This window comes from Athene noctua, chromosome 28 (assembly GCF_965140245.1).
Source record: "Athene noctua chromosome 28, bAthNoc1.hap1.1, whole genome shotgun sequence".
NCBI lineage: Eukaryota > Metazoa > Chordata > Aves > Strigiformes > Strigidae > Athene > Athene noctua.
In genome coordinates this window covers 6,185,500-6,210,372 of record NC_134064.1, presented here as the reverse complement: position 1 = coordinate 6,210,372, position 24,873 = coordinate 6,185,500, and the positions used below count along the sequence as shown (strand labels likewise).

The window sequence follows — 24,873 nt, the reverse complement described above, 5'->3', positions numbered from 1 at the left end:
GCCCCGCCCCGGCCCGCCCCGGCCCCGGCCCCGCCGCGGGCACCGGCTCGCCTCCCCCCCAGAACGGCTGGGAGAGGGATGGGGGTCCCCCGGGGCCGGGGCTGGAGCTCCGTGGGGTCCTGGAGCTGCGAGGGAGAGAGACGGAGCCGCCCGTGGACAGGGGCTGGACCCCCGTGGGCTGCAGCTCAGAGGGGTCCCGGGGCCTGCGAGGGAGAGAGCGGGACCCCCGTGTGCTGGGGCGGGACCCCCGTGGGGTCCCACAGCCCCACGAGCCCCCGCGGACCGGAGCATCCTCCGGGGCCGGCGGGTCCCGAGCGGAGCCCCCGGCAGCAGCGGTGAGGGCCGGAGCCCTGCGCGGCCTGTACGGGACCTCGCTGTAGCACCCCGGCCGCGACGGGCCCCAGGCGCTGGGTCCAGGGCAGGGACACGCAGGTCCCACGTGCCGGCACCCCATGCCACCGAGGAACCCCCTGCCCGAGCTCCCGCAGCCGCTCCGACCCCTCCCGGCCTCCGCTCCGCCATTAACCCTCTTCCCTTCTCGCCTTCCCCCTTCGCTTCACCAAGTTCAAGATTTTTCTTCCCACTCCTCCCTCCCACGTCCCCTCTGCCTCCAGCGCTGCCCCCAGCCCCCGGCCCCCCCCGGGGCTCAGCCCCGAGTCACTGCAGCTTCAAATCAAAAGGGATCAAAAGCAGCAGCGAAGTCCCCGGGCCCCCGTGCCAGGGCGCGGAGGAAGAGGGTCATGGAAGGACGACGAGAGGCGACTCTGGGAATGCGGTTTCTCCCCAGGACCAACAGTTCCTGGAGGGGAAGAGAAATTTACTCCTTTCTCCAAATAAATACGCCTTGCTGCGGCAGTGGGCGTCGGAAGGAGGGGACACTCCTCGGCGCACGCTCCCGAGCTGGTTCCACACGACGCGCTGTGGTGCGGCCGCTCCTCAGCTGCTTCTCCAGCTCCTCCCTGCCCCGGCGCCCGCGGCCTCCAGCCAGGCAGGGACAGGGACCGAGGCCCCGGGGCTCCTCCGTGGGCAGCAGCACCCCCCGCAGACCCCCCAGCCCCTGGGGTCAGCCACAGGGCCCCAGAGCCCCAGAGCCCGGCATCATCCTGTTAGTAAAAAGCCGACAATCAACAGCGTACCCACATCTCCCCCCCTTTTTTTTTTCTTTCCTTTTTTCCACTGAGCAAAATTTCCACTGCAGAAGCGACTCTCCCGTGCTCAGCGCTGCAGGATGCTGGTCCCAGATCCTGGAAGAGCAACAGGAAACTGCTTGTGTCCAGTATCCGCTCAGAGATCCTGCGAGCATCTGCTCAGCGTGAAACCCCTCCCCAAAACCCAAACAGCGACTGTGCCTCCCACTTCAAAAGCTGCAGAAAGCACGAGTGGTTTTTCCTCCTCCTCCTCCTCCTGCAGCAGATGAGCGTGCGGGCCGGAGCCCACGGCTCTCCCCGGGTGCCCCAAACGCATGCCAAGCCCAGCCCCAAACGGGGACACGATCCCAAATGCTGCAGCACACAGGGCTCAGCCACCTCCTGCCGCCGGATCAAGCCCTAAAAAAAGAAATTCTTGTCTCCCAGCGCTCAGGCGCCCGCAGCCACCGCGCCGCACTGCCCACCCCTGCGCCCGTCAGCGCAAGACGCGAGATTTGAGCGTCTCGTCCCTGAGGGAACGGCCCGATGCCGCGGTGCCGAGGGCCCCCGAGCAGAGCCCAGGCTCGCAGCTCGAGCGGGTGACCCGCCTGCTCCGGAGCGCTCTCCCCCCGCGGGATTCTGCGTTGCCTCAATGGCCTGTTTGGTTTCTCCTCTGTGGGGAGAGCCGGGGAGCTGCTCACACTCCTGTTCCTCCCGAGCTCTGACCTTGACCCAAAGCACAGCCGCTGCCCCGCTTGGCCTCCCTTTCCTTGGGGCAGCAGCTCTGCCACCGGGCCGGGAGGGGCCCAGGGAGCCCCCAGCGTTCAGCCGAGAATGGGGACAGGAACGGGACTGGGCACGGAGCTCGGGCCCTGGAGGGTGTTGGTCAGTGCTGGCAGCATCCAGGGGCAATCAGAGCTCTGGAGCTGTCTCCACGACACATTGAAGCAATCAAGCCACTGTACGTGGTCTTCAGAATTTCAATCTCCTATAAAAGCACCTCCAAGAACAGTCGAAACCTTGTCCAAACTACTAACAAATGTGAAATACCCGGCCCCAGCCCTGCTACGAGGGACGAGCTCAAGCAACACTTCCCACATGCTTCAAGCCCGACGGAGTTCATGTTCTTTCAACTACTTCCAAGTCCCTCTTGGTGCTCTCCCAGCCCCGACCCCTCCTGATGCCTCCTGCCCCGGAGAGAACAAGGCAACCTGTTTGAAACTCCATCACCACGGACGTGCCGGTGCCGGGAGCCAAATCCCCCTGCCCCTCGCTCCCATTCAAAGGTAAAAACGCTCCTCAACCGCTGCAGGCACAGGGAAAGACAACAAGCACAGGACTCTCTAAAAATTCCTTTCACTGGGATCCAATAAAAACCTTGGCAGTTGCCGGCCTTCCTGCCGGAAACCCGATATCCCAGAAATAAACACACTTTCCACTTTGAAGGGCTGCAGCGGGCTCTGCCCCGGGCCGAGCGGCTCCCGGCCGCCCCCGGGCTCTCACCTGCCCGCAGCATCCCCGGCCGCAGCGGGAGCCCGAGGCAGAGCGGGGAACTGACCCAAATCCCCCGATTTTCTCCAGCAAGCCGAGGCCTGGCTGCGGCAGCGGGTGCCGCGTCGGGGAGCAGGCGCGTTGGTGCCCCCCCAGCCCTCCCGCCGCCTCCCAGCACATCTGCTGCCTGCAGCGCACCCCCAGCTCGCGCCGCGATCTGGCAGGGAGGCCAAGCTTGGCTCCAGACACCGCAGCACAAAGGATATTATCGGATAAAAAATAAATGAAGCCTGGCTTTGTAGGGGAAGGGGAGCGAAGGACGCCGGGACTCTCACCTAAGGGGTAACCGGAGCCTGCAGAGCTCAGCAGCTTCAGTTTCTCTAACAAGAGAGGCTGCTGCTTCTTCCCCGAGGATGAGGATGGCCTCGGGCAGGCAGCCCGTCTCCCCAGGAGCCCGGAAAGGAGAAGCAGCAGCACATCACCCCGTCCAGCACAACCGGCAGTTCTATTCCTTTCAGAGGCAGCCAAGTCTGCCCACGGACGCTCCCCAGCCCCCCCGGAAGGTTTTTCTCCGCGGCACATGGGAAGCGCTGCTCCGCGTGCTGGCACGGCTTGGGGGGGGGTCAGCTGGGCCAGCCCCCATCCAAGGGGCAGCGTGGAAACAAGGGTCACCTCGGGGGACAGCCAGGAAAGCCGGTGCCTCTGCCCCGGGAGGGGAGACGGCGCCTGCGCCATGGGCCGGCAGCAAGGGCCGCGGGTCACGAGGGAGGAGGAGCGCCTCTGGCCCACAACCAGGCTCCGTCTGCCGGGCGCATTCCTCCAAGGCAAATATTGACAGTGACATTGCCCCGAGGCGCGGGGAAGGAGAGCACTGCTGCTTCAATAAACCGCCCGAGAGCTTTTAATAGACGTAAATAAAGCTGGGGTGGCGGGGGGCCGAGGTGCCTGCGCGGGGAGCGGTTCATTAAGAGGCCAGGGAGCCTTTCATCTCCCACTCCTTGGCTCCACGGCAGTGACCAGCAGCCCCCATCTGCCGGGTGACCTCTGCGGAAGGAGTGGGTGGTCTGCGCCCCGCTCCCCCCGGGCAGGTGTCCGGCAGCACCTCGAGGAGGAACGAAGGTGCCGGCGGGCGCCGCGGGCGCAGCCACGGGAGGAGCAGGGCAAAGCTCCGCGGCACGACACGGTCAGGAAGGGAAAAAGCCTGCTGGAAGCGGGACGGGCGAGAGAAGCAGCCGCAGGGCAGGGAGCAGAAGCTGACGCCGGTCTCCTCGGCACAGCACCCAAACCGCTCCCCGCAGGCCACTGCGCGGCCCGGCCGGAGGGGAGGGGGTCCCGCAGCAGAGAGCACCCCCAGAACCACCGAGACACGCACGGTCCCCCCGGCCAAAGCTGAGGGAGTCCCAAACGTTTTAGCAGACGCTACGGAGGCAGCTCAGAAATCCAGAGGACCGTGCGCTCTCCCGAGCCAGGCCGCTCCTCTGAGCCAGAGCGCCCGGGCACGGAAACGGGGACGAGCCTGGCCCAGCCCCGCAGCCTCACCTCCCCGTTTACACACCGACTGCTCCGCTAGGCTTGGCTAGGGCCCAGTTTCAACTCGGGAAATAAACACAAAATGACTGGAAGAGGAAAAGCAAAAGGGCACGTGAGCCAGTGTGAGCCCGTCCCGCATTCCCGCGCGGGCAGAGCGAGCTGCAGGTCAGTGAGGGGCGAGCAGAGCTGGGGGGCTTGATCCCCCCCTCAGGCTCACAACCCCGGGGCTGTGTCAGCACAGCAGCCGATCGCCTTCGCTCCTCGCTTGCTGCGGAGAGCTCCAGCCGCGTTCGAGAGCTCCAGCCGCGTTCGGCGGGCAGCACAGGCGCTGCAGGGACGCTGCAGTCCGTCCACGCTGGAGCCAAATTCTGCCAGAGCGGGCGTCCTGCCTTCTGTCAAATAAACCAAAGGCTTTAAACGTGGTGAAATCTGCAGGTCTGCGGGCAGTGCGCGGTGCTGAAATTGTGGGGAGAGATGTGGAAGAGGAAGGGCTTCGCTTCAACCGTCAGGTGGGAAATGAGAGTTAATTTTTGAGGCTCATTTTCGATCCCTATCCGTCAGGCGGCCAAGGAGGGGCTGTGCCTCCCCCGCGGGCCAGGGGAGCAGTGCCACCCAGAGGGCTTCTCCAGAAACACCTCTCACCCGCCGGCACCTCGCCCCGCTCCGCAGAGGGTCTTTTCTCCCCTTCCCAGGCCAGCGCTGCCTCCGCCGTCCTTCCAACCACCCGCTCCCTCCAGCCCCGGCCACGCAAATCTCACTCAACCGCAGCTCCGCGTGAGGGGAACAGCTTCAGCGACAACTCAGGGCACTGACAACGCTGGAACGTAAAAATAACATCTTTAATAGCTTTATGGTTGGCACAGATGGTATTAAAATTCACCACTTTTTGTTAATAGACTATGAAACACCACATGGTGCAGTGCCGAGGGCAGCTCAGACTGCACGTTGCTTCTAAACCACGTAGCTATGACAGGTTGGTGTTAGAGTTGACTCTTTTCATTTACATTCAGCGTTTAGAGTAAAACCAACAGCTAGATTTACTAGAAAGTAAAACCAACAGCTAGATTTAACCACACGCACACAGAGAAAAGCCTGGGAAGGATGTTCCTGCTGGCAGCCAATGTCTCCTCCTCTTCACAGCACACAAAAGCCCCAAAACGTGGTTGAACACAGGTTACAAGAGACTTGCTGTAGCTACCGTTGGCCAAAACCAGCACGAGACAGCGCAGGAGCTTCTGCTCACACCCGAATGAAAGTTACTGCACTGAGAGTCCCGTTTCCCTCCTCCAGAAGCCAAGGCTAGACCAGCGCTTAAGATATCAAGAGGCAGCCTAGGAGCTCTGTCGGTGGCACTAGGATTTTTTTTTTTGCAGGAACCTAGAACACAGTGGAACAGTAATACTTGACTTTCTGAAGTACTTTTCCCGCAGGGCTTCCAGCAAACCGCGCTGCTGCCCCGTGCTCATGCAAATATTCTCCTCGTACAGATGCAGACGGGGCGGTGGAGGCACCCGATGGTGAAGTGACTTGCCCTGGAAAGCAACAGCGAGCCGATGGCAGAGCAAGGACCTGGCGGAAAGGCCCCTTTCTGACCCAAAAAAGAACGTACAGCGTCAAGAACTACTACGCAGGATGAAAATAACTCCTAACAACACGTCACAAGAGGGGAGGGGGAAGGTTGAAAGCATCCCAGATCTCAGCAGACGCAGAACCAATGGGAAAAGTTCGCAGTGTCAGCCTGAAAAGAACAAACATAAGCTCCAGCCGAAAAGACACTCCCACGCTTGTGATCTGCATCCAAAACGTTCCGCCAGGATCTCATGCTGGCAGCTGTGTTCCTCCTCCGTCCTCGGGTGCCTGCTGTCTGTTCAAACGGGTACGGCCTCTCCACTGTCCCAGTCTGTCTCTGTCACCGGTTCTATTCTCTCAGTAGTGACCACGCACAAAACTTGTATTTGGGGAAACATTTATACGTCGCTGGCAAGATTATAACTTGTTTAATGAAAACTTTAGTCCTCAGTGAAAAACGTAATCACTGACACTGCTGCAGATACATCTTCCTCATTAGCAGCTCCGTCCTGGCAAGTATTTAAGTTTGTTCCCCTCAGTTATCCAAGAGTCACTGTTCTTAACGACCCCGAAGGAGCCAAGCCACCACAGTCACTTCCAACCATAAATTTTCTTATCATTTGTTGGTTATAAAAATTTCCCATTTCTATGGGTACTCTATAATCACAATAAATCATGAGGCATTTCTGGCCTCTGTTCTGTTCTGAGGAATTCCCTCTCACCATCATGATCGGTGCCGATACAGAGGGAGGTGAGGATGCATAGTGAGGTCTCCCATCATCTGTCCTCTCTCGAGGCCACTTTTTTTTCCCCCATCTAATGACCCTGCACTGTCAAGGTCTCCGTTTTGCCTTTTGTTTCAGCAGGGGCCTTGCCACCACCTGCTTTGTTGGAATAATCTCGCTCTCCGAAAATAGTGCTTCCAATCCTGACGTTTGTGGATCCAACCTCTATCTATGAAGAGACAGAAAGGAGGAGTTCAGGGGGGGCTGCCCCCACACTCGCCGTCTCCCAGGACGGGTCCCCGCACTACAGCCGGGGGCTGTTCTGAACCCCAGAACCCCACCCCAGGGCCAGGAGAGCTGTTTCTCAGGGAACGGCCCCGTTGGGATCTCCAGCCAAGGTGAGGCCCAAGAGGCCCAGATGGGCGACGCTGGGCTGGGCTTTGGGGCGCCCGCTGCTTGTCTCCCGAGAGAAAGGGGGGCAGGAGGAAACCAGACTTACTGCGTGCTGGAAGTCCGTGGACATGCCCATGCTCAGCTCCACCTTCTCAACGGGGAGATTGAGCTTTTCACACACTTCCTGCCGCAAAGACAGCAGCATCTAGAAGGCAGGAGGAAAGAGGAGAGGATCAGAGCTTGAGAGCCACGCCAGCTCAGGTTCAGGTTTCACAGATCTCCGTTTCTGCCTTCCTTTGAAGTCTCCTTCACACAGAACGTGAAGCTCCCACACTTCCCACTGAAGCTGGCTCCGCAGCACCGTGACAGCGCCTGGAAATTTCCCGTTACAGGCTACGTTACTGACAACACGCACACTTACAAGTCTACACATTGCCTGAAGACATCCAATTATCACACCAGCGTGACAGACGAGGAAGGCAGACCCAGTTCCTCTGCCTGATGCAGCCCTGAACACTTGGTGTGCAAAGGGCGGCTGCAAACCTCGTCTGAACACAGCACGGAGGATCCGGGACAGCAGTCGCTGCCCTGCCAACACCCTGGCTACAGCTTCAGAGAAACAAATGCAAACGGGCACCGGGCCTCTGCAGAAAAGAGCCCAACAGCTGCGTTATCACCGGTACTTCAGAGCTCTGTACTGCTCTGAGCAGGAGTTTCTGCTGAGAACACCCCGTCAGACTGACAGCTGGCCCGCACGCCGGTTTGGCCGCGACAGGCGACAGGCAGCTGACATTTTTCGTAGAAAGTCTTACCTGGAAGTCGGGATTTGGCCCCTTACTGAGGTCGTGCCCAACGCTGCCGATCGTCATCAGCCCCACAAACTCCAGGCTTGGACACTTGTTGAGGACGTGCTCCACAGCCGCCGTGGTGTCTCTGGGAGGAAGGCCGTGCTTACCTGGCAAAGAGCAGGGAGATCTGTGCCAAGCTCCGCCAGAGACCTCCCCTCCCCGCAGCCAGGCAGAGCTGACAGATGAACAAGTTTCACCTCAGCTCAGAGAAAGGCTGTAAGAGCACAAATCAACCCATCCCGTTCAGGTTGCTTCCATCAAGCCAGCAGGAGGAACCTGTACATCAAGAGAAAAAACCCACTTACTGTCTTCTCCACTCGTGTTAACTTGCACCATGACCTTCAGCTTCTGCGACGCCCCTTTTTTCTGCCATGAGCTGTTGACTCTGTCAGCCAGTTTCACAGAATCCACCGTTTCCAACATGAACAGGTTAGGGACAGCTGGGGAGAAAACACAGGCTGAGGGCAATTCTGCTGGTGCAGAAATTTTTGTACCTACGACTCGGCTCGCTCTGGTGAGTTAATGTACGTGAGGTTGTTATTATTTGAACACTGGAAGACTATCGCCCACAGGGTCACTGCACATAAGAATCAGTGGTTTACCGATCAACTTGTTGACGTTATTTTTCTGCAGATGGCCAATAAAATGCCACTTAATCTCCGGACAAGAGGACAGAATCTGAAAGCAGAGAGGAACAGTTAGGTTTGAATGGCAATTCCCTCTTCCCCCACACAGTCCTTAAGTCTTAGTTTTCCCACAAACAAAATACCAGACACCCAATCTTCTTCTTTTGTTTACCCTGAGAGACAGGGCCCAGGCAGTGTCGTGGTGTGCACTGAGATTGCTTCACAGTCTGGAGAGGAACAGGGCTGTGGCTGCAGAGCGTTACACAGTGAACGGGGAAGGCAAAGCTCTTTTGTAACTGAACAATCACAAAATTATATGTTTTCTCCAAACTGAGTGCTACCATTTTTTTCAAGGAGGACTGCTGTGTCTCCTACAGCAGAAAGCACAAAAGGTAACGCACTGTTCAGACAAATACTTTATGACTAAGGTTCACGTATTCACAGAATCCTCCGGAGCCAGCAAGGCAAGGAGGGGGAGCGGGGCAGAAGCAGAGAGATAAGACTAACCCCACTGTTTATCTGAAAAGACAGGGATCAAACAGCCTCCATCGCCAAATCCCTAACAAAACCCAGGACTTTTCCTAAACAGCTCTCAGGACACAGCTGTATAAGAAGAGAGATCATATAAGGAACTGAGTACTCACTCTGGAATCTGATGCCTTTTCTAGCAACTCTTGAACCTAGGGGAACACAAGACAATCTCTCGTTAGAACCACGCCAGGCCTGCCTGCACCGGCAGAACGGTCTCTCTGGAGTGGATGTTCCTGGGGCCAACGCGCGCTCATGAACCCCAGGCCAGGGGCCTGAGCCTGGCTCCCCACCCGCGTCGGGCTGCCCGGTGCGGGGGGACCCACCCGCACACCCGGGGGGCCCAGCCAACTCACGTAGTTCTCCCCGAAGCTGCGCTGCCCGTGGCTGTAGGCATCGATCACCATCTCCGCCGGCTTCGTCTTGCTGACGGCCACCAGCCGCGGCTGCACGGCCGGGAGCCCCTGCAGAACGAGACGGGGGTGCTCGGGGGAGGCTCTGACCTGCCCCACGCAATCCCCAGCGTCCTGCAGCGCCCAGCCAGGCCCCGCAGCCCCAACTCAGGTGGCCCCAGAGCCTGGGGCTGCCGTGGGAGGGGGTGAGGTGGCCTCCATGGGGACGAGGGGCCCGTCCCTACGCAGCCCTGACCCTAGTGGGGGGGAGGCCTATCTCTGAGGACCATGATGGGGTCCTGCCTCCTTTGCTGGGGGGAACAGGGGCCTGCCTCTATGCTGGGCCCGTCTCAGCGGTGATGGGGGCTGTCTCCATGGTGACGAGGGACCTGCCCTCGCGATGCGGGGCCCGTCTCTATGGTGATGGAGGACCCGCCGCCATGGCGAGCGGGCCTACCCCGGCGGGGTACGGGCTCCCGCCCACCGCCGACGCGCCCCCGGCCCCCTCCGCGCCCCGCCGGGCGGCCCCGCCGCCCCTCACCTGCGGCCTCCGCGCCGCCGCCTGCTGCACCTGCTCGGTGACGGCCCGCAGCGCCGGGCCCAGCCCGTCGGCGGCGGCCATGCCCGCTCTCCACATCCCCGGGCCCCGCCCCGCCTCTCCCCCGCCGCGCCGCCAATGGGATCGCGCCGCCGCGCACCGCCGACCAATGGGAGCGGCGGGGCGGGGCCCGCCGCCATCTTGGTAAGGTCGCGGGCGCCATGGCGGGAGGCGCCGAGGGCAGCGCCAAGGCCCGGCCCAGGGGCTCGGGGCCAGCCCGGCCCGACCGCGCTCCCCGCGGGCTCCTGAGGGGAGAGCCTGGGCCGCAGGGCCTGGCGGGGGCTCCCCTTCCCGCCCCGCACACCCGTCCTGGGCTTTGGCCAAAATTAGTGGCAAATCCGGGGTCCCGGCTGCAACAGCTGCGAGCGGCCTCAGCGCTGTCTCTGCCCCAACCTCCCTTCTGCGGGAGAGGGGAAGGTTCTGCCACCTGCAGCTGTGGGAGATCTGGGCGAGAGGCATCTTTCCGCTAGGGGGAAGGCGTCTGCAGAACCCCTCGGGATCGGGAAGAAAATCCGGCAGCCAAGAGCCTTGTTTGGTCCGTGGGCGAGTGCTGCCCCTCACGACACCACAGAGCTGATTTTGACCCACGTACCTCGCGTGCTCCACGAAAAAAACCACCCCAAACCAAAAAAGTCCACGCAACGCACCCCCAAAAAACTACATTCTTCCCACCTGCATGAAGAACAGTCTTCCCCGGGGTGCAAATTTGAATTATTCCAGGAAAGAAACTTCATGAAAGCGGGGCAGGTGACACCATTTGGCGCTGGGGAGCGCCTGGAGCGCAGCCACGCAGGCGGAGAGGGCGCGGGCGGCCCCGGCGCCGCGGACAATGCCAGCCTTTATCGCGGCGAGTCAGCCGGAAAGAATGGGAAACTGCCAGCTGGAACCCATTAGCTAAAATATTTGTCTTAATGGGCAGAACTTGCACTCCCTCCCCGTATTCTGAGCAGCGACAGTATTTACACAGCTGTTTAAAAATACCCAGGAGGGTCCTGCCATTTGTCTGGTAAAACGTGACAATGATTTTCTGCAAACTTTACCAAATCCTAGATGTTTGCCACTGAAGTCTTGTTACTGTTTTTCACCGATCCGATTAGCAAAACAAGGCTGGAAGACGCTCGCAGCCCTCCTCGACTCACCGGAAAGGGAGCAGCAGCCCCGCGCAGCGGCACGGGAGGCACGGCACCTTGGGGCTGCCCCTGGCAAACCTTCCCCTGCAGACACACCTGCGCTTTGTGTTAAAGGTTATCCATAAAAAACCCAGGTGATACTAAAATTGAAGGCCATTTTATTGTCATAGCAAATACCAAAATAAAAAGGCTTTTAATTCAATACGTAGTAAGATCAACGACTGTACTGGTAAAGCATCGCCATGCTCCCGCCAGCAACTCCCAGGTATCAGCAGTGCCACAAACGTGTGTTTAATTTTGTTATACAGAGCGCTTTGAAAACTCAGATCTTCATTTCCATAACCCGAAATCTTGAAATGAGGACAAAATGTCCGATAAATGCAACAAAGATTTATATGTAGTGACATATCTACTCTGGAAAATTAAGGAAATTATACAAATGATGAAGAAACCTGAATGAAAACGCAACAGTGGATTCTGGCTTGTGAAAATTATATGAATTAACTTTGTTTTTGCTTTTTTTGCTGTTATTACAGTTTAACTAAATTACAAGAATACCTTAGCAATAATGTTTTCAATTACAAAAAAAAAATCATTAAGACCTATTTATTCCAAACTATTGTCTTGCTGTAGAGTCATACAAAAACATTTTATAATACCACTTTGGCTTATTTGGGTCTTTTAATTAGTGAAGAATACTCATGTAAAAAGTTGGGTTTAGTTACCAATGGAAATCTCTAACATGAGTGTGGAACAATCCCAAATGAGATCACCCTCCAAGGTGTAGGTACCATTACCTCACTGCTTTCTGTACTCCCTGTCCATCACCTCCCTGCAGGGAGCGATTTATAAAGGGCTGCGTTGTCGACCGGAGCACATCCCTCTGGAGATGGAACTCCCCTTCGCTCGTCTTTTCCAACAAATACAAAGACGACACACAGGAGACGGGACTTTTCTCCAGCAGAAACTGATGCTTATCTCTTATTTTGTGTTTTCAAATATCAATAGTCACTTTCCTAACAGGGAAAACTGAAGTAAAAATACTAGAACCAGCAGCTGAAATTAATCAGATTTCTCTCTTAGTGTGATCGCCTTATTAAAAAGGCTAATGCATATTTAAAACACTGAAGAACAAAACCAAGTGTAGTAGGTAGCAAGTGTTTGGGGCACAAGTTTGTAAATGCAATAGGCTGGTCTCTGACAACTAAGTTAGCACTTAAACTTGCATCATCTCTATTAGTATGTTGGCTGCAAATTATAACAGCAATTAATAAACAGGCTTTCCTGCCAAGTGGCAGATGGATTAGGGAGAGAGAAAAAAAAAAATGTTCTCTCTAGGTCTGAGCTTTTGTCTTTAACACCCCCTCAAGTTTTGCACGTGTGTAAAATAAAACCCTATTACCTCTTTGCATCTGGTATGTGAAGAATTCATCAGTTTTCTGAAGTGAAAGGTACATTATACAGCATTGTTCTGAGCAAAAAAGGAAAATTTCTCTTTGGACAGTTCAGAGACAAGAGGTTCTTTTCTTTGCCCTGGGACTTTTCAGTACGATGTTTTGTGTCCTTTGCTACTGGTAAATCTGCCTTTCACGAGGTCTGTTCAGAAAAAAAACCCAACCCAAACCAACAGTAACTTGGTTCCATTCATTTCAGTTTACCTGAATGTCCTATTTCTAATAAGACACTGTAAACACTAAAATACAGTCAGTCTTGCAGAGGCAGATAACGTCCTGTAATGACCGCGGGAGGAGTCATTCCAGCAGTTACTTGCCAGCAAGGAGTTTGTAAAAAGCAAAGTCAGGGTCCCTGAGACAAAAATTCTTTTCTCCCTAGTTTTTCTAACTATGACAGCCGTGACAAGTACCGTGCTTGCAGCCTGGTTTCACTGAAGATCAAGTCCAATTATCCACTGGCAGGACGCTGCCCCCATCAGCATACCTACACCCCCCAACTAGCAGCTAAACCGCTGGGAAGAGCCTCAAAGCACAGACTACTTTGCCCTCCTCAAATACGACAAATGGAAAACAAACCAGTGTTAAGATGCAGAAAATGAAGAGTTTGGGCCACTACCTGCGCGACAGACGGTCTAAGGCTTAGATCCCCCCATGGTAAGTAGGTGACCCGCAGGATTTCAGCTGAACTTCTGTAACTCGCTGCGCGCGTGGTCTCAGCTGCCCTACCAAGGCAAAAACACATCGGCTCAGACCTCGGTAAAAGGGGGTTTTGTGCATTTGCTACACCCTGCACTCAGGACGGACCTGGGGCACAGACAGAGGCCGTTCGGTGGTCCCAGTGCCCCACACAACGGGCACTAACCTGCCATCTGGGCAAGGTCCGGGCCTTCGAGCAGACACACGTAGTGTACAAAAGCCTAGCACCTTTTGTTTTTTAAAAGGGGATTGAAATAAAGTATGCGAAATTTCCAACAAGAAAAACAAAACAACAAGTTGTAGCAGCAATTCCCCTTCCTCCAAAACCTCAAAGTTTCTTTACTGCCAACTGCTACGAGCCACCTCAACCCAAAGGGAAGCGCCCACCTAAGCTGGCTGTGGGACAGCAGCCTGCCCAGCCTCTCCAGAGTCACCTGGTCTGCGTGTCCAAGAGCAGGGAGAGGTGTGTCTAGAGGACACACCTGGAGCTGGCTGCTTAGAAGTTATCAGAAAAAACACCCCATGAATACCAAAGTCTTTGGGTCTAATTGTCATAGAAAAGATCGAAAGGATTAAATCTGATTCATCTTTTTCAGTACAGGAAAGGGGGAAAAGAAAAAGGAACTTCCCAGTTCATGATTTTTTGATATAAAATGAATAGAAATCTTTCTTTTCAGTTGACGTTATGAAGTAGTTTTGTGTCCTCGCTGGTTCCTGCCCCGTCCTCTTCTTGGATCCCTTCTGCCAGCCCCTCTGCAAATTTGGTCTGGCTCCCCGCATAGTCCATGAACATGTTGGGAATATCTTTGCCGAAATATATCTTGCTGTTTGCTGCGATAGCCTTGTATTTCATCAGCTGCAAGTACTCAGGAGTTAACTTCAGCTGCACAAAAAGAAAACAGATCACCAACAGCTCGGATTCAGTCAAAAGCAAATTTCTGTCAGGAGCATGCGAGGCATCTCCTTTTCCACACCACTAGCAGGCACGCTCATCCTCTCTTCCGCTGAAAAGACGGAGTGCCCAGATGAAGGCTCTCTTTCAGTATGTCTAAGTGAAGCTCTAAATCCCAGTGACTAAATGGCAAAATGAGAAAGTGATGGAGGCAGCTGGGGAAACGTTCAAGCCAAATGTACCGGAGATGGAGATGCTCGAAAGCACATAACTCACTGAGAGCCCTTGCAATGCAAGCTACCGGAGAGAAAAATACAACTGGCTTTTTTCCAGAGAGTAGATTGACGAGGCTGTTTCGGAGAGCAGAGCTCATTCGTTCAGGATAATGACATTATAACAGAGAGGATAGAATAACCGGGACAAAACCTGTGCACAAACATCCCAGACCTCTGCCCATTCTCACTGACCCTTACAAAAACTAAAAGTCTCCCTGCTGGGATGTCCTGGGAACCTGCTGTAGGCAGCAACAACCGGGCAGTTCAGTCTCTGTCTCCAGGGGGTTTTGGGGGGTTTTTTGCTTTTGCAGTACCAAGGCTTTGCCAGGCTACTTAGCCTGGGGTATAAGATCAGCTCCATTTGTTCTTCACCTGAACACCCGTTTACTCGAAGGCTGCCTGTCACTCTAGAGATGTCCCTGCTCTGATGGCTCGCCAGCTCGCAGACCAGAATGAACCGACATTTCTGGTTACAACAGTGTGAAAGGGCAACGCTGAAACTGGTATTTTATCTACAGAGGGAGCCACGGCCCCATCAGCCAATAGCAGAGCTGTCTCCAGAGATGACCAGATATTTTATGTATCTTGACCTAAATTCGTCCGTCCAGAGAAGAAAATGAATTTGTAAATAAGGATCTAATTGTTACAGCCTCGAGGAAAATTTTTCTGAGATGGCGGCTTTGTTTTGCTTTTTGACTTACCCAATAAGACACAACAAGGAAACAATAAACACAGATTGGGTTTTTTGCTGAGTGTTTCTATCCAGTCTAGCGTGAGGGAATGACCATACCTTGTTAGCCTCGGCTACTTTCATAGCAGTGTAGCATTCAGCGTCGGCTCTTGCCTTCTCTCTCGCAAGAAATGCAGCATCTGGAAGAAGACACATGCTCTCATATTCACTTTTTTATTTCCAGCCATTTTAGCACCATTTGCAGCTGGAAACTTTTTAAAGTGGCCAGTACCACATCTGAACTGCACTGGACACAACGAGGGGAAAAGGGAACAAAACGGGAAACCCAGAAACGGGATCTCAGTTTACATCTAAAACGCTGCTGGATGACGGCACTGAAGAAGTGAATTGCATCTGCAGCTGAAGACCTCAAAGCATTTTATAAACATAAGGGTTTTATTACTCCCCCTGTCACGCGGACTGGGAACACTCTTTCTTCTCTAGCCAGCCACTAACTCCCGTGCTGAAAACGCAGCAACTGTTCCACTGCAGGAGTGGTATTTACCCACAACATTTGCACAGGGCTCCAGGAACAGCACAAGCAGACTGCTCTGCAGATGAAGCCCGTGACTGTGAACGCAGTTCCCCAGATGGGATGTTGTCTGGGATACTGAGGTTAAGGTTCTGGCACGTAGAGGCAGGCGATTTTAACCTCTCCAGGCTCTGCCCCTCGGCCAGATGTTGGAGACTTGTTTCTCTGCAGCATCAACAGTTGTGTAAAGGGTCTGATCCTGCAGGACACTGAAATTCCCCGACTCCCAGCAGAGACATTTAAGGAAAGAAACACTCTCCCTTTTTGTATTGCACTTTTTTCCCCTTTTGTTATCTATGCCGTGATAACAGCGGGGTATCAGTCCCCACGTTAAGGTAAGGTGAGCGTGATCTGTCTGGTTCGATGGGATCTCCGACTCTCCTGTGACAGGCAGCCACCCGACTGTAGTACCTGCCAGGCTGGGTCTGCGAGTTGCACAGCTGGATGAACCATTTGTTTACCTGCACTACCAGGGGGTCCTGTGAGCTCCTACGCTTCAAAACCATGTAAGCAACTGCATGGCTTGGCCCATGACTTCTCTTTTTTGGCTACAGGGAGTGGTCCCGCTCGGAGACACCGGAGAGAACAAGGGAGACAGGAACCCTCCGCCAGCACAGAGTCACACTGAAGGCCTGACACCCGGGGACACTCATTTCTAAGAAATAAAACCCACCGTATTTCTGCAAAGAGCTTCCTAATGAGAAGCTGCTGATCTGTAAAACTCTTAATTGGTTCCTCAGCGGCCTTCTGCAAAGCTTGACAGGGCCTAGAATGAACGTAACTGAAAATAAGGCCTTGGCACTCTGGGCTGGGAATGGAGAGCCCTTTCCAGGCCCTGGAACTTCCTCGACAAAGGATTGTATCAGATGGGTGGGGGGACATCTTAACAGTACAACCTCCTAGAAAGATCACCTCAAGAAAGAGGGTTTCAAGAAGCACAGTCTGCAAAGAAACATTCCTACTCCCTCCTCTGGTCAACCCTAGATCCTAAAAGTAGTTAGCTGCAAAACTAAAGGAGGATGAAAAAGCAAAAATGTAAAACAAACAGAGATATTACAGGGTTACTGGTTAAAGCAAAATACTACATTTTCAAAAGATGACACTCTCCTTCCCCTTCTCTCAATCTTTACCAGTTGGAAGCTACATAACAGACCCCCGCTGTTGTAGTGTGTAACAGCCAGACTTTGTTTGCTAAATATTTCACGCTACACAAAAAACTAAAGCTAAATCTGTGTACGTCTTCTTCCGAGACAGGTGCTAGAAGAATCCTAAGCAAGAAAAGGATAGAAAGCTTCCACAACCCTGCCCTACTGCAGATAATCAAGAGATTATCTTGCAGCCACAAGAGACGTGGCTGCCCCCACAACACTGCACACCAATATTTTAGGACGCTTCCACTTCTCTGCGAGTCTGCAGCCATTATCCAAAACCTGGCATGGCTTCTTTTAGGAAGACACCAGCCCGCCATTCCCTTCCGCCGGACTTGTGACAACTACACTTCCCGCACTTACTTTAAATGAAGAATCACCTACGAATCTGGAGTCAAGCTTCACTAACTTTGTCACTGCCCAAATATCCTGCACGTCTTCTACTATCCTGACCCATCTGCCCCACTGAAAACTCCACTGCAAGACAGGCTGTGAAAACGCCGGGAGAATCTGAGTATTCAGACACATTTATTCAGAACTGCAATGCCTTACAAAAGGTACCACGTACACGGGCTCAAATGCGAGATTCAGAGCAGCAACTTCACCCCTGTGAACATCGGCCTGGACTGAAGAACAGAGTCAATGCACACCCTTCAAGAACTGCTTAACTCCATGGCAAAATGCTTCAGGCACTTCAGATAAAATTCACCCCAGAACATTGACTTACTGGAAAGCTCACCGCTCACCTTCGATCTCGGAAATCCGCTTCTCCGTTTCCTTTTCCATCACTTTCTGTCCGTAAGTTATTTCAGCAACTTGTGCAATTTTTTCTGCCTCTGAAATGAAAAAAGAACGCAGCCATGCTGTTGTCACACAGTCTTCCTAACGCCAGAAGCAGCTTCACCCATGAAAGTCCTCCCAACCCGCTTCTGGCAGAAATAAATTGTGGGAAGGGGAAGAATTTTCAGTCCTCAGAAGGCATCGGTCTACGTTTGTGGGCAAAGCTGGAACCCACCCGAAAAACATATTGAGTTTCTCTGCAAGAGTTTCAGATCAGCAGCAAACAGATGCAGCAGAGAGATCCCCAAAAGCGAATCAGGTTCACCCCTCCCTGGTGCCTGGGCTGCTTTTGGTGCCCACCCCACCGCACGCCCCGCAGTCAAGCAGAGGTACAGACCGATGAGAGCTTTCTTCCTTTCTGTCTCCGCTTCCTTCTCCACCACCTTCTGCTTCTGGGCTGCAATCAGCAGCTTTGTCTTCTCACTCTCCCTAAGGAGCCAGAAGCAGCCAGTTACAACGCGTGAGCTCCCTGCGGTGTGTGGCCTGCTGCATCTCCAGGATGAGCTGCTGCCTCGGCCCTCTCTCGAGCACCGGGTCAGGGCAGGCAGCAGGCGGGAGCGACTCCGTGTACCTGCACACACAGAGCTTTTTTCCTAAATCAAGGCGTCTTTTTCTCCCCTCCACAGCAGGAAGAATTTTCCACCGAGATGGTGTGAAACACTCCCTGCTACTCTCTGCAGGCTGCCACAACACCTCCTACAAGAGGCAGGTCACAGACCGTACATGTCTAAGTTTTTAGGGCTACTGTTAATGAGGAAATTATTTAAACAAAGAAATGAAAATCCTCTAAAAGCCTTGCCCACACAGATGGTTATTCTTCTTCATTTGGAAGTATCCAGCTTTGAAATCTTCCTTCACTCAATCAAACGGCTCTGTGCGTTTTACATGCCAAAGCCTTTTCTATCTTACCGTTTGGTACGTTCATGTTTTAGAAGCGTGTATATAAATAAAACGCTCCTGCTCCCAATCAGGGAAGAGAGATTAGAGACAAGAAGCCTCTCTCAACGCATAGCAAGTCTCTCTCAACACACATCCTGCTGTATTTACGGCAACAGGTAACAGGCTGATTTGGGATTCTGCCTATCATGACCACACCATGCACGACTCGCCACGATCCCAGGAGGTCACAGAGACACTGGGGAAGCAAAATGGATCAGAGGGAACTTATTCTGGCCTACACAGAGTGCTGGCAGAGTGCTCAGAGAACATAAGCACTTCTGAATGATCAAGTGCAAGGGAAGGCAGCTGGCTCAGAGCATTGAAAAGGGATCAGTATGTCAAGTGCTATTAAAGAAAGTTATTTCAAAGCTTTGCAAGTCTTCAGCCTGTTGAATCAACAGTTTCTCCATCCCAGTCAAACAACAGGATTAGTGGTGGAATCTGTCCACCTGCCACTCACTCACACGCCCTGGGAGGGCTCTTTGAAAGAGGGCCAGTGTCAAGAGGAAGGAGCCCCATGGCGAGTAATTTCTGTGCTCAAGTGTTCAAAATGGAGAAGTATCTTCCAAGTCAGCTGTGCCCTGGCAGGCGCTTCCAGTGACAGCCACGTGCTCATCTGGTGCAGCCTCACCAGAGTCTTTCTGCACGGCAGCACGGGGCCGCGAGCAGGCCTGGCAGAGGGCACTCCGATCACTGCACGCTCTGAAAACACATTAATCTGGATGACCGATTCCTTTTGGTAACACAAAGGTGCAAGTCTCAGGCACTTACATGAGCTCATAATTCCTCCGGATTGTTTCAGGGATGTTTGGCTTTGTAACTCGAACTGCCTGGAAAGAGAGACCGAAGAAAACATAGGCAAGCAGCCAACAATCAAAAGCCAAATGGCCCCCGAGGCTGCAAAGGGAGGGGGAGCTAACACGTAGGGCATGCTCTGCCACACAAAGCTTTCACATGCTGCAGAAGTCGTGACCAGAGCAAACACAGGACTGAATGATCTCTTGACGTGACAGGAGATTAGAACCCGGGTAAACCAGTCCCCAGAATAACACCAAGAAACCCAAGACATCAAAGCTATGAAAGGATGGAAAGGATACTGATCTCATCCCTCAAGTTAAAGTCTGTATTATAAAGCAGTTTTCTAAAAAAGTTTCACAGTTTCCTATTTCCTTTCAGCCCTTACCCCTCCTTAATATCTGCACCTTAGTTATCTCAAAGTGGAATCCTGATTACCTGTATAATTAATCCAGGGGCCATTGTAGTTAGGTCTTGCTGTAAGGCCAGTTTGAGGTTTTCATCAATCTGATCTGATTGGGGGGAAAAAAGAAAAAAAGTAACAAAAAACCCCACAAGGCAGCTTGCTGTCAACATGTACAGAATTAGCTGGAGTGACTCAGATTTCTCATTCCTGGAAAATCACTACAAATCTAAATTTGATGTAGAAGTGCTGGGCTGAGAAGAACCATCCCTGACCCCAAGGCAGGTTCCCGTCTCTCTCAGCACGTCAACCAGCGCTGACCAGCACCAAACACTTGGGACAGACTATAGGAAGAAGCCAAGCATAAAATCAAAACTCCTTCCCGTTTCCCATAACCTGCAGTCTGGAATCCTTCCGAGCCAGAAGCGGCATCCTTACAGTAAAGAATCTCTGCTCTAACCCACTTCCCCACTGACATCCTCTCAACTAGGTCCTGAAGTAACACGGCCCAGCTAAACTGTGACTGATTAGGAACGGCATCTGCGCCAGCAGCAAAGAAAATGGAAAGGCAGAAACGTGAAATGGCTGCATTAGTTATTTTAATAGGCTGCAAAAAACTCATCGGTAACGTCTGCTTGGCTCTATGGGTAACGGTTAACTCCAGCGTAGCCAAGAAATTTCCAAAGGAAATAGAAAGCAAAGCCCCGGTTCAGTGAGCAGCTCTAAGGACAGCAGTGCTTCCAGTTGGGGCCGGCTGAGAAGCGCACAGGGAAAATAAAAATGTAACGGCCTTGAAAGTGATCCCATCACACTCCTTGATCATTTGCTTTGGTCCCAGTTTAGCGATCTGGAACTCACACTCCTAACGAAGTTCAGCCAGGAGTCCGGGAAACAGCTGTTATCAGTTTCCTGCACCTGCTCGCAGATGTGGGGGCAGAGAACGACCTAAGGCTGCTGGAAACGGGCCGTGCCCCACCGCGGCACCCCCGAGCCAGAAAACATTCAGCTCAAACAAAGAGTTACACGGGAGTTTATACAAGTTCCTTCTGTGCAAATCAGCGGCTTTGAGTCCATTTCAAGCAGTTGTCGTCAGCAGCTGCCGACATCTGGAGTCTCCATCGCCAGAGAACCAGTACACCCGCCAGCACTCCCATAAAGGAACCGGGGGGGGGAACCGGGCCCCAGTTCTGCAGCTTGTGCAGAGGCCCGGCAGGACGCGGAAAGCCCAGCCGAGCAGAGAACAGGAGTTCACAAACACCCCGTGTTCTTTCAGGCACGAATTCTGTCCGTTTGGGGTCCTAAACCACTCACAGCAACACTTTCCCCCCAGTCAGCACTGCTGTGGCGCTGAAACGCTGCGAGGGATTTCTTGTCAGTGCAAAGCCATAAATAAAACACTCGGCACTGGCAGCGATTGGTCTATTTCTACCAAGAAACCACAACTTTTCTTCAGAGTCTCTCGCAGCGTGTCCTTCCAGCGCCCGTGCTGCCCCATTTCCCAGCAGCCGGAGGCGGGGGGGTCAGCAGGCCCTTGCCAAGCAGCCCCGTTTCCCAGCGCTCGCTCGCGGCGCCGGGGCGCGAGGCAGCTGATCAAACCCACAGGCCAGGGAGCGCTCGCTCGCACTTTCTGTAGCAGCGCAGAGCAGAAGACTGCCTCTTCCATCTGGACTAGCAAATGCTGCCACTGATTCAACAAGTCACATTTGCTAAACACACAAATAATGCTGCAGAATTACTGCTCCTCTCCCTAAAGCCCCCCGTTCCTGCTGGCAGGTTTGGTTTTTTTTTTTTTTCATTACAACATACTGAAGCACTCAGCACCAAAAGATAACAAGGAGTAAATAACTGTAGCTGGCTAACAACCCCGATTCCAAGCAGAACAGACACTGGATTAATAAGTAAAAAGCCCATCAGTTGGGGCAGTAAGTTCTGCACTAACAGACCATGCTAATGACCGACAGAAACATCACTCCAACGGCAGAAGGGGGCTCACCGAACAGCTCGATGTAGACCTCCTGCAGCGTGTGGACGCTGCAGAACTGGTTCAGCTCATGGTGAATCTTGTTGAAGATGAGAGCTTTGTCATAGTCGGCGGTGTAGTTCTTCACTATGTCATATACTACAAAAAACCAAAACAAAACAGCTGGGATGGAGGGATGGCTCAGGTTGGGCCGAGCACTTGCAGCAAAACTTTGTGGCCCAGCCCCAGCAGGCAGAGCCGCAGCGACACTCTGAAATGAGGAACCCACCCCCAGGAGAATTCTGCACCGCAACTGCTTTGTTCAGGGAAGTTTTATTTAGCGCTAATATTTCCTAACACCCTGCCCGGTATTCTGTCACGTGCTTTGTGAACAGAAGGACATTACCCAGTGCCAGCCCTCTCCGCAGGACCTGCAGATGCGCGTGGGCTGTGTCTGAGCTGCAGGACAGAGAACGCTGCCCTACCCACCACGAGTGACGGGCGTCCTGGGGCTGGCAGGAACCAGAGGTCTCCAAGCGGGCAGCGACGAGCCAGGCGGTTATACCACGCTTGTAACCAACAGGACGTTAAAAGTCAACAAGTTTGGAAAAAAAAGGCTGCATAGGTTGTTCTCCTTGGGTCCAGAGGCGGCCTTCTGCCCAGACACGTGTCTCCCCCACCTCTCGCACACATCGTTATTCAAATCAGTTCTTCACCAAAGCGTAAAGCCCAGTGGGGCCGTAATAATACAAATAACGCAAGTGATGGATGACGTGCAGGTATTAGCGAAGCAGCTAGCAGCACAGAACAAGTATGTGCATGAAATAACAAGCACACAAAACGTCTGGGAGAACTGGTTTAAAGTTTACGCCCAGGAAGTACAGGGCTTTACAAGGTACACGGGGGACACCGGCGGTAGGCCCAGCTCCAAACCAAAGCGCAACCACGGGCAACCTCTTCACCCCATCACACACCAGCAGGAGCACCAACAGCTCCTCGGGGCTGGAGCTGCAGGGGCACAGGGGAGGAGCTCACCTGCACTCTGGATGAGGAAATTCACCACCTCGATTCTGTCGAAATAAATCATCACTCCTCCACTGCCAGAAGAAGAAAAAGGAAGAAAGAAAATGAAGTTTGCTGAAGGCCAAGCGCTCTGCCTGCGCAGCCGGGCAGCTCTGAGCGGGGGACACTCCCCTCTAGCGGGCTGAGGCTGCGGCTCGCCAGCAAACCCCCAACGCCCCCCGCCGCGCACCAGGCTCCTGGTTTCAATTACACACGTCTCCAGAAACTGGAGCATGAAAACGTGGGCCCAGGCTCAGAAAACTCAGTGCAGGCCCTGAGGATGGCGGCACATAAACCATCCCAGCGGGGTCGTCAGCGGGGGGCAACGCATCACTGAGACTTTCAGCGATTTCATCTGGGGGGTGGCGGGAAGCGCAGCCCGGGGAAACAAATCTACATGTTTTGAAGCATTCTGGAGCAATCGGTGGGGAAAAAGGGGAAAGGATCCAAAGGTTTCCAGCAAAAATTAAGGACTGCAGGAGGTATCAGCTGAACACCTCACCTGGTACCACAAGGAACGTTCTTCACTTCATCTGTCTGCAACGTGGTCTGAAGAGAGATTTAAGAAAAGAGGCTTAAGAGACAGGATTTTCCCTGCGCAAACCCTACGCGCTTCTAAGCGTATGAGACAGCCGCAGGTTTCTTCCCACATCCCCCCCTTGCACCCCTCGGGGAAACCACTAAAAGCCAGACCCGAACCTGCCTCGCTCGGTCCCTCGCGCAAAGCTCGGCGGGCCGGTCCCGAGAGCCGCTTCTCCCCCGGTACCGGGCACAAGCACACGCCGCCACCACCGCGCCCCCCCAGCCCAGCCCAGCCCTGCCCCGGCGTTCACCACAGCGGCTCCCGAGCCACCACCCCGCGCCTCCGCCGGGCCCGGGGCGGCGGGACACCCGCGGAGCCCGACCCACCCCCGTTCCCGGCGGGCGGGCAGCGGCCCAGCAGCACCTGCACTGACTTGTAGGACGTGATGAAGGGCAGCATGAGGTGGAATCCGGGCCCGCTGGTGGAGGTCAGCAACGCCCCGCCGCTGCGGAAAGGGGGAAGGAAGGAAGGAAGGAAAGAGAGAGCCGTGAGAGGCGGCCTGCGCCGGGCCCGGCCGGGCGGGGGGCCGGGGGGGAGGCCGCGGGACCCGCCTCACCGGTAATAGACGCCGATGTGCCCCTCCTCGATCTTGTGGATGGCCGAGAGGAAGGCGGCGGCGAGGAAGCTGAGGGAGAGCGCCGCGATTGCGCCCAGCTGGGCCATGCCCGGCGGCAGCGGCGGCTCCCCCGGGCGGCGCGGCCCGTTCCGCCGCCCCGGCCCGGCGCCGCCGTGACGTCATCACCGCGCGACCGCCCCTTCCGCCGCGCCGGCGCCCCGCCAGGGGGCGCTGCAGGCACGGGAGCCGCGGGGCCGCGGGTTCGAGACCCGCCCGCGCCGGCGCCCCTCGCCCCGCAGGGTTGGGGGGGGTGTGCCCCCCCGCACCCCGCTCCAAGGTCGGGGGGAGCGGGAAAGCGGCGTGTGGGGGTGCCCCGCCGGGCCCCCGAGGCACCCGCGGAAGGTTCTCCCCCGCGCTGAGCTCTGGCTCTCGCCTGGGGGCCATCACCGGCCCCCCCGGCCCCCCCGTGGGCAGACAGAGAGGCAACAGCGGGACAAGTGACAGGCCGGGCGAAAACGTGTTAAATCTTCCACCTCTGTAATTGTTGAAGGGGACTTAAAAAACATGGGAGAGACGTATAAAATGTCAATAAAGGAGAATAATTTGATCTTTACACTTGATAGACCTCTGAGGGTCACATATAACAAACCTGTCAGGAGGATTCGGTGCCGTTTAGAAATAAGGAATGAAATATCCGTGATATTTGTCAATCCAAATTTTACAGCTCTTAAATAAGCGCAAAAGGGCGCCAGAGATGAAATACACCCTGTATTAGGTTTGGTGTGTTTTTTTTTTTTTTTAAAAACGCTTGCCCAGATTTAAGGCCTTGATAAAATGTATTAAATCTTTAAAGGTTTTAATGAATCTAGTATGTGTTTCATAAATCAAGCACCTCTGCTCAGCCCCCTCTCGGTTTAATAAGGGTAAACTAGGAAATTGCTCTGAGCTGAAGCAAAATACATTCATATAATATTGAAAAGTAATAGATTTTTAAATGTGGGGTGTTCTGGCTTGCAGGCGAGGTTTTGCTTCATAACAGCGGCGCTATATC

At 54.3% G+C, this 24,873-nt stretch overlaps 3 protein-coding genes across 4 annotated transcripts; 1 reads left to right on the top strand and 2 right to left on the bottom strand.

Annotated features, from left to right (window-relative positions):
- The first annotated feature begins 78 nt into the window (after window positions 1-78).
- On the top strand, window positions 79-2,151 carry LOC141971194 (uncharacterized). Its single transcript, XM_074928361.1, has 3 exons — window positions 79-111; window positions 185-1,105; window positions 1,199-2,151. Exons 1-3 carry the CDS (start codon window positions 79-81, stop codon window positions 1,415-1,417), a joined length of 1,173 nt encoding a protein of 390 aa, XP_074784462.1. The 3' UTR covers window positions 1,418-2,151.
- Window positions 2,152-4,968: 2,817 nt separating this feature from the next.
- PLPBP (pyridoxal phosphate binding protein) lies at window positions 4,969-9,879 on the bottom strand. 2 transcript variants are annotated; one of them, XM_074928688.1, is made up of 8 exons: window positions 9,771-9,879; window positions 9,194-9,301; window positions 8,954-8,989; window positions 8,286-8,361; window positions 7,989-8,123; window positions 7,648-7,820; window positions 6,942-7,040; window positions 4,969-6,671 (listed from the first exon to the last, which is right to left on the bottom strand). In XM_074928688.1, exons 1-8 carry the CDS (start codon window positions 9,864-9,866, stop codon window positions 6,534-6,536), a joined length of 861 nt encoding a protein of 286 aa, XP_074784789.1. In that variant the 5' UTR covers window positions 9,867-9,879; the 3' UTR covers window positions 4,969-6,533. The 2 variants fall into 2 exon arrangements, with proteins under 2 accessions (XP_074784789.1, XP_074784791.1); XM_074928690.1 differs by having other exon boundaries at window positions 7,648-7,790.
- A 1,219-nt stretch (window positions 9,880-11,098) lies between these two features.
- ERLIN2 (ER lipid raft associated 2) lies at window positions 11,099-23,990 on the bottom strand. The gene is made up of 11 exons (XM_074928443.1): window positions 23,823-23,990; window positions 23,630-23,711; window positions 23,186-23,232; window positions 22,657-22,718; window positions 21,655-21,780; window positions 19,697-19,770; window positions 19,235-19,293; window positions 17,862-17,953; window positions 17,431-17,520; window positions 15,065-15,144; window positions 11,099-13,990 (listed from the first exon to the last, which is right to left on the bottom strand). The coding sequence occupies exons 1-11, from the start codon at window positions 23,927-23,929 to the stop codon at window positions 13,781-13,783; spliced, it is 1,029 nt and encodes a 342-aa protein (XP_074784544.1). The 5' UTR covers window positions 23,930-23,990; the 3' UTR covers window positions 11,099-13,780.
- Window positions 23,991-24,873: the final 883 nt, after the last annotated feature.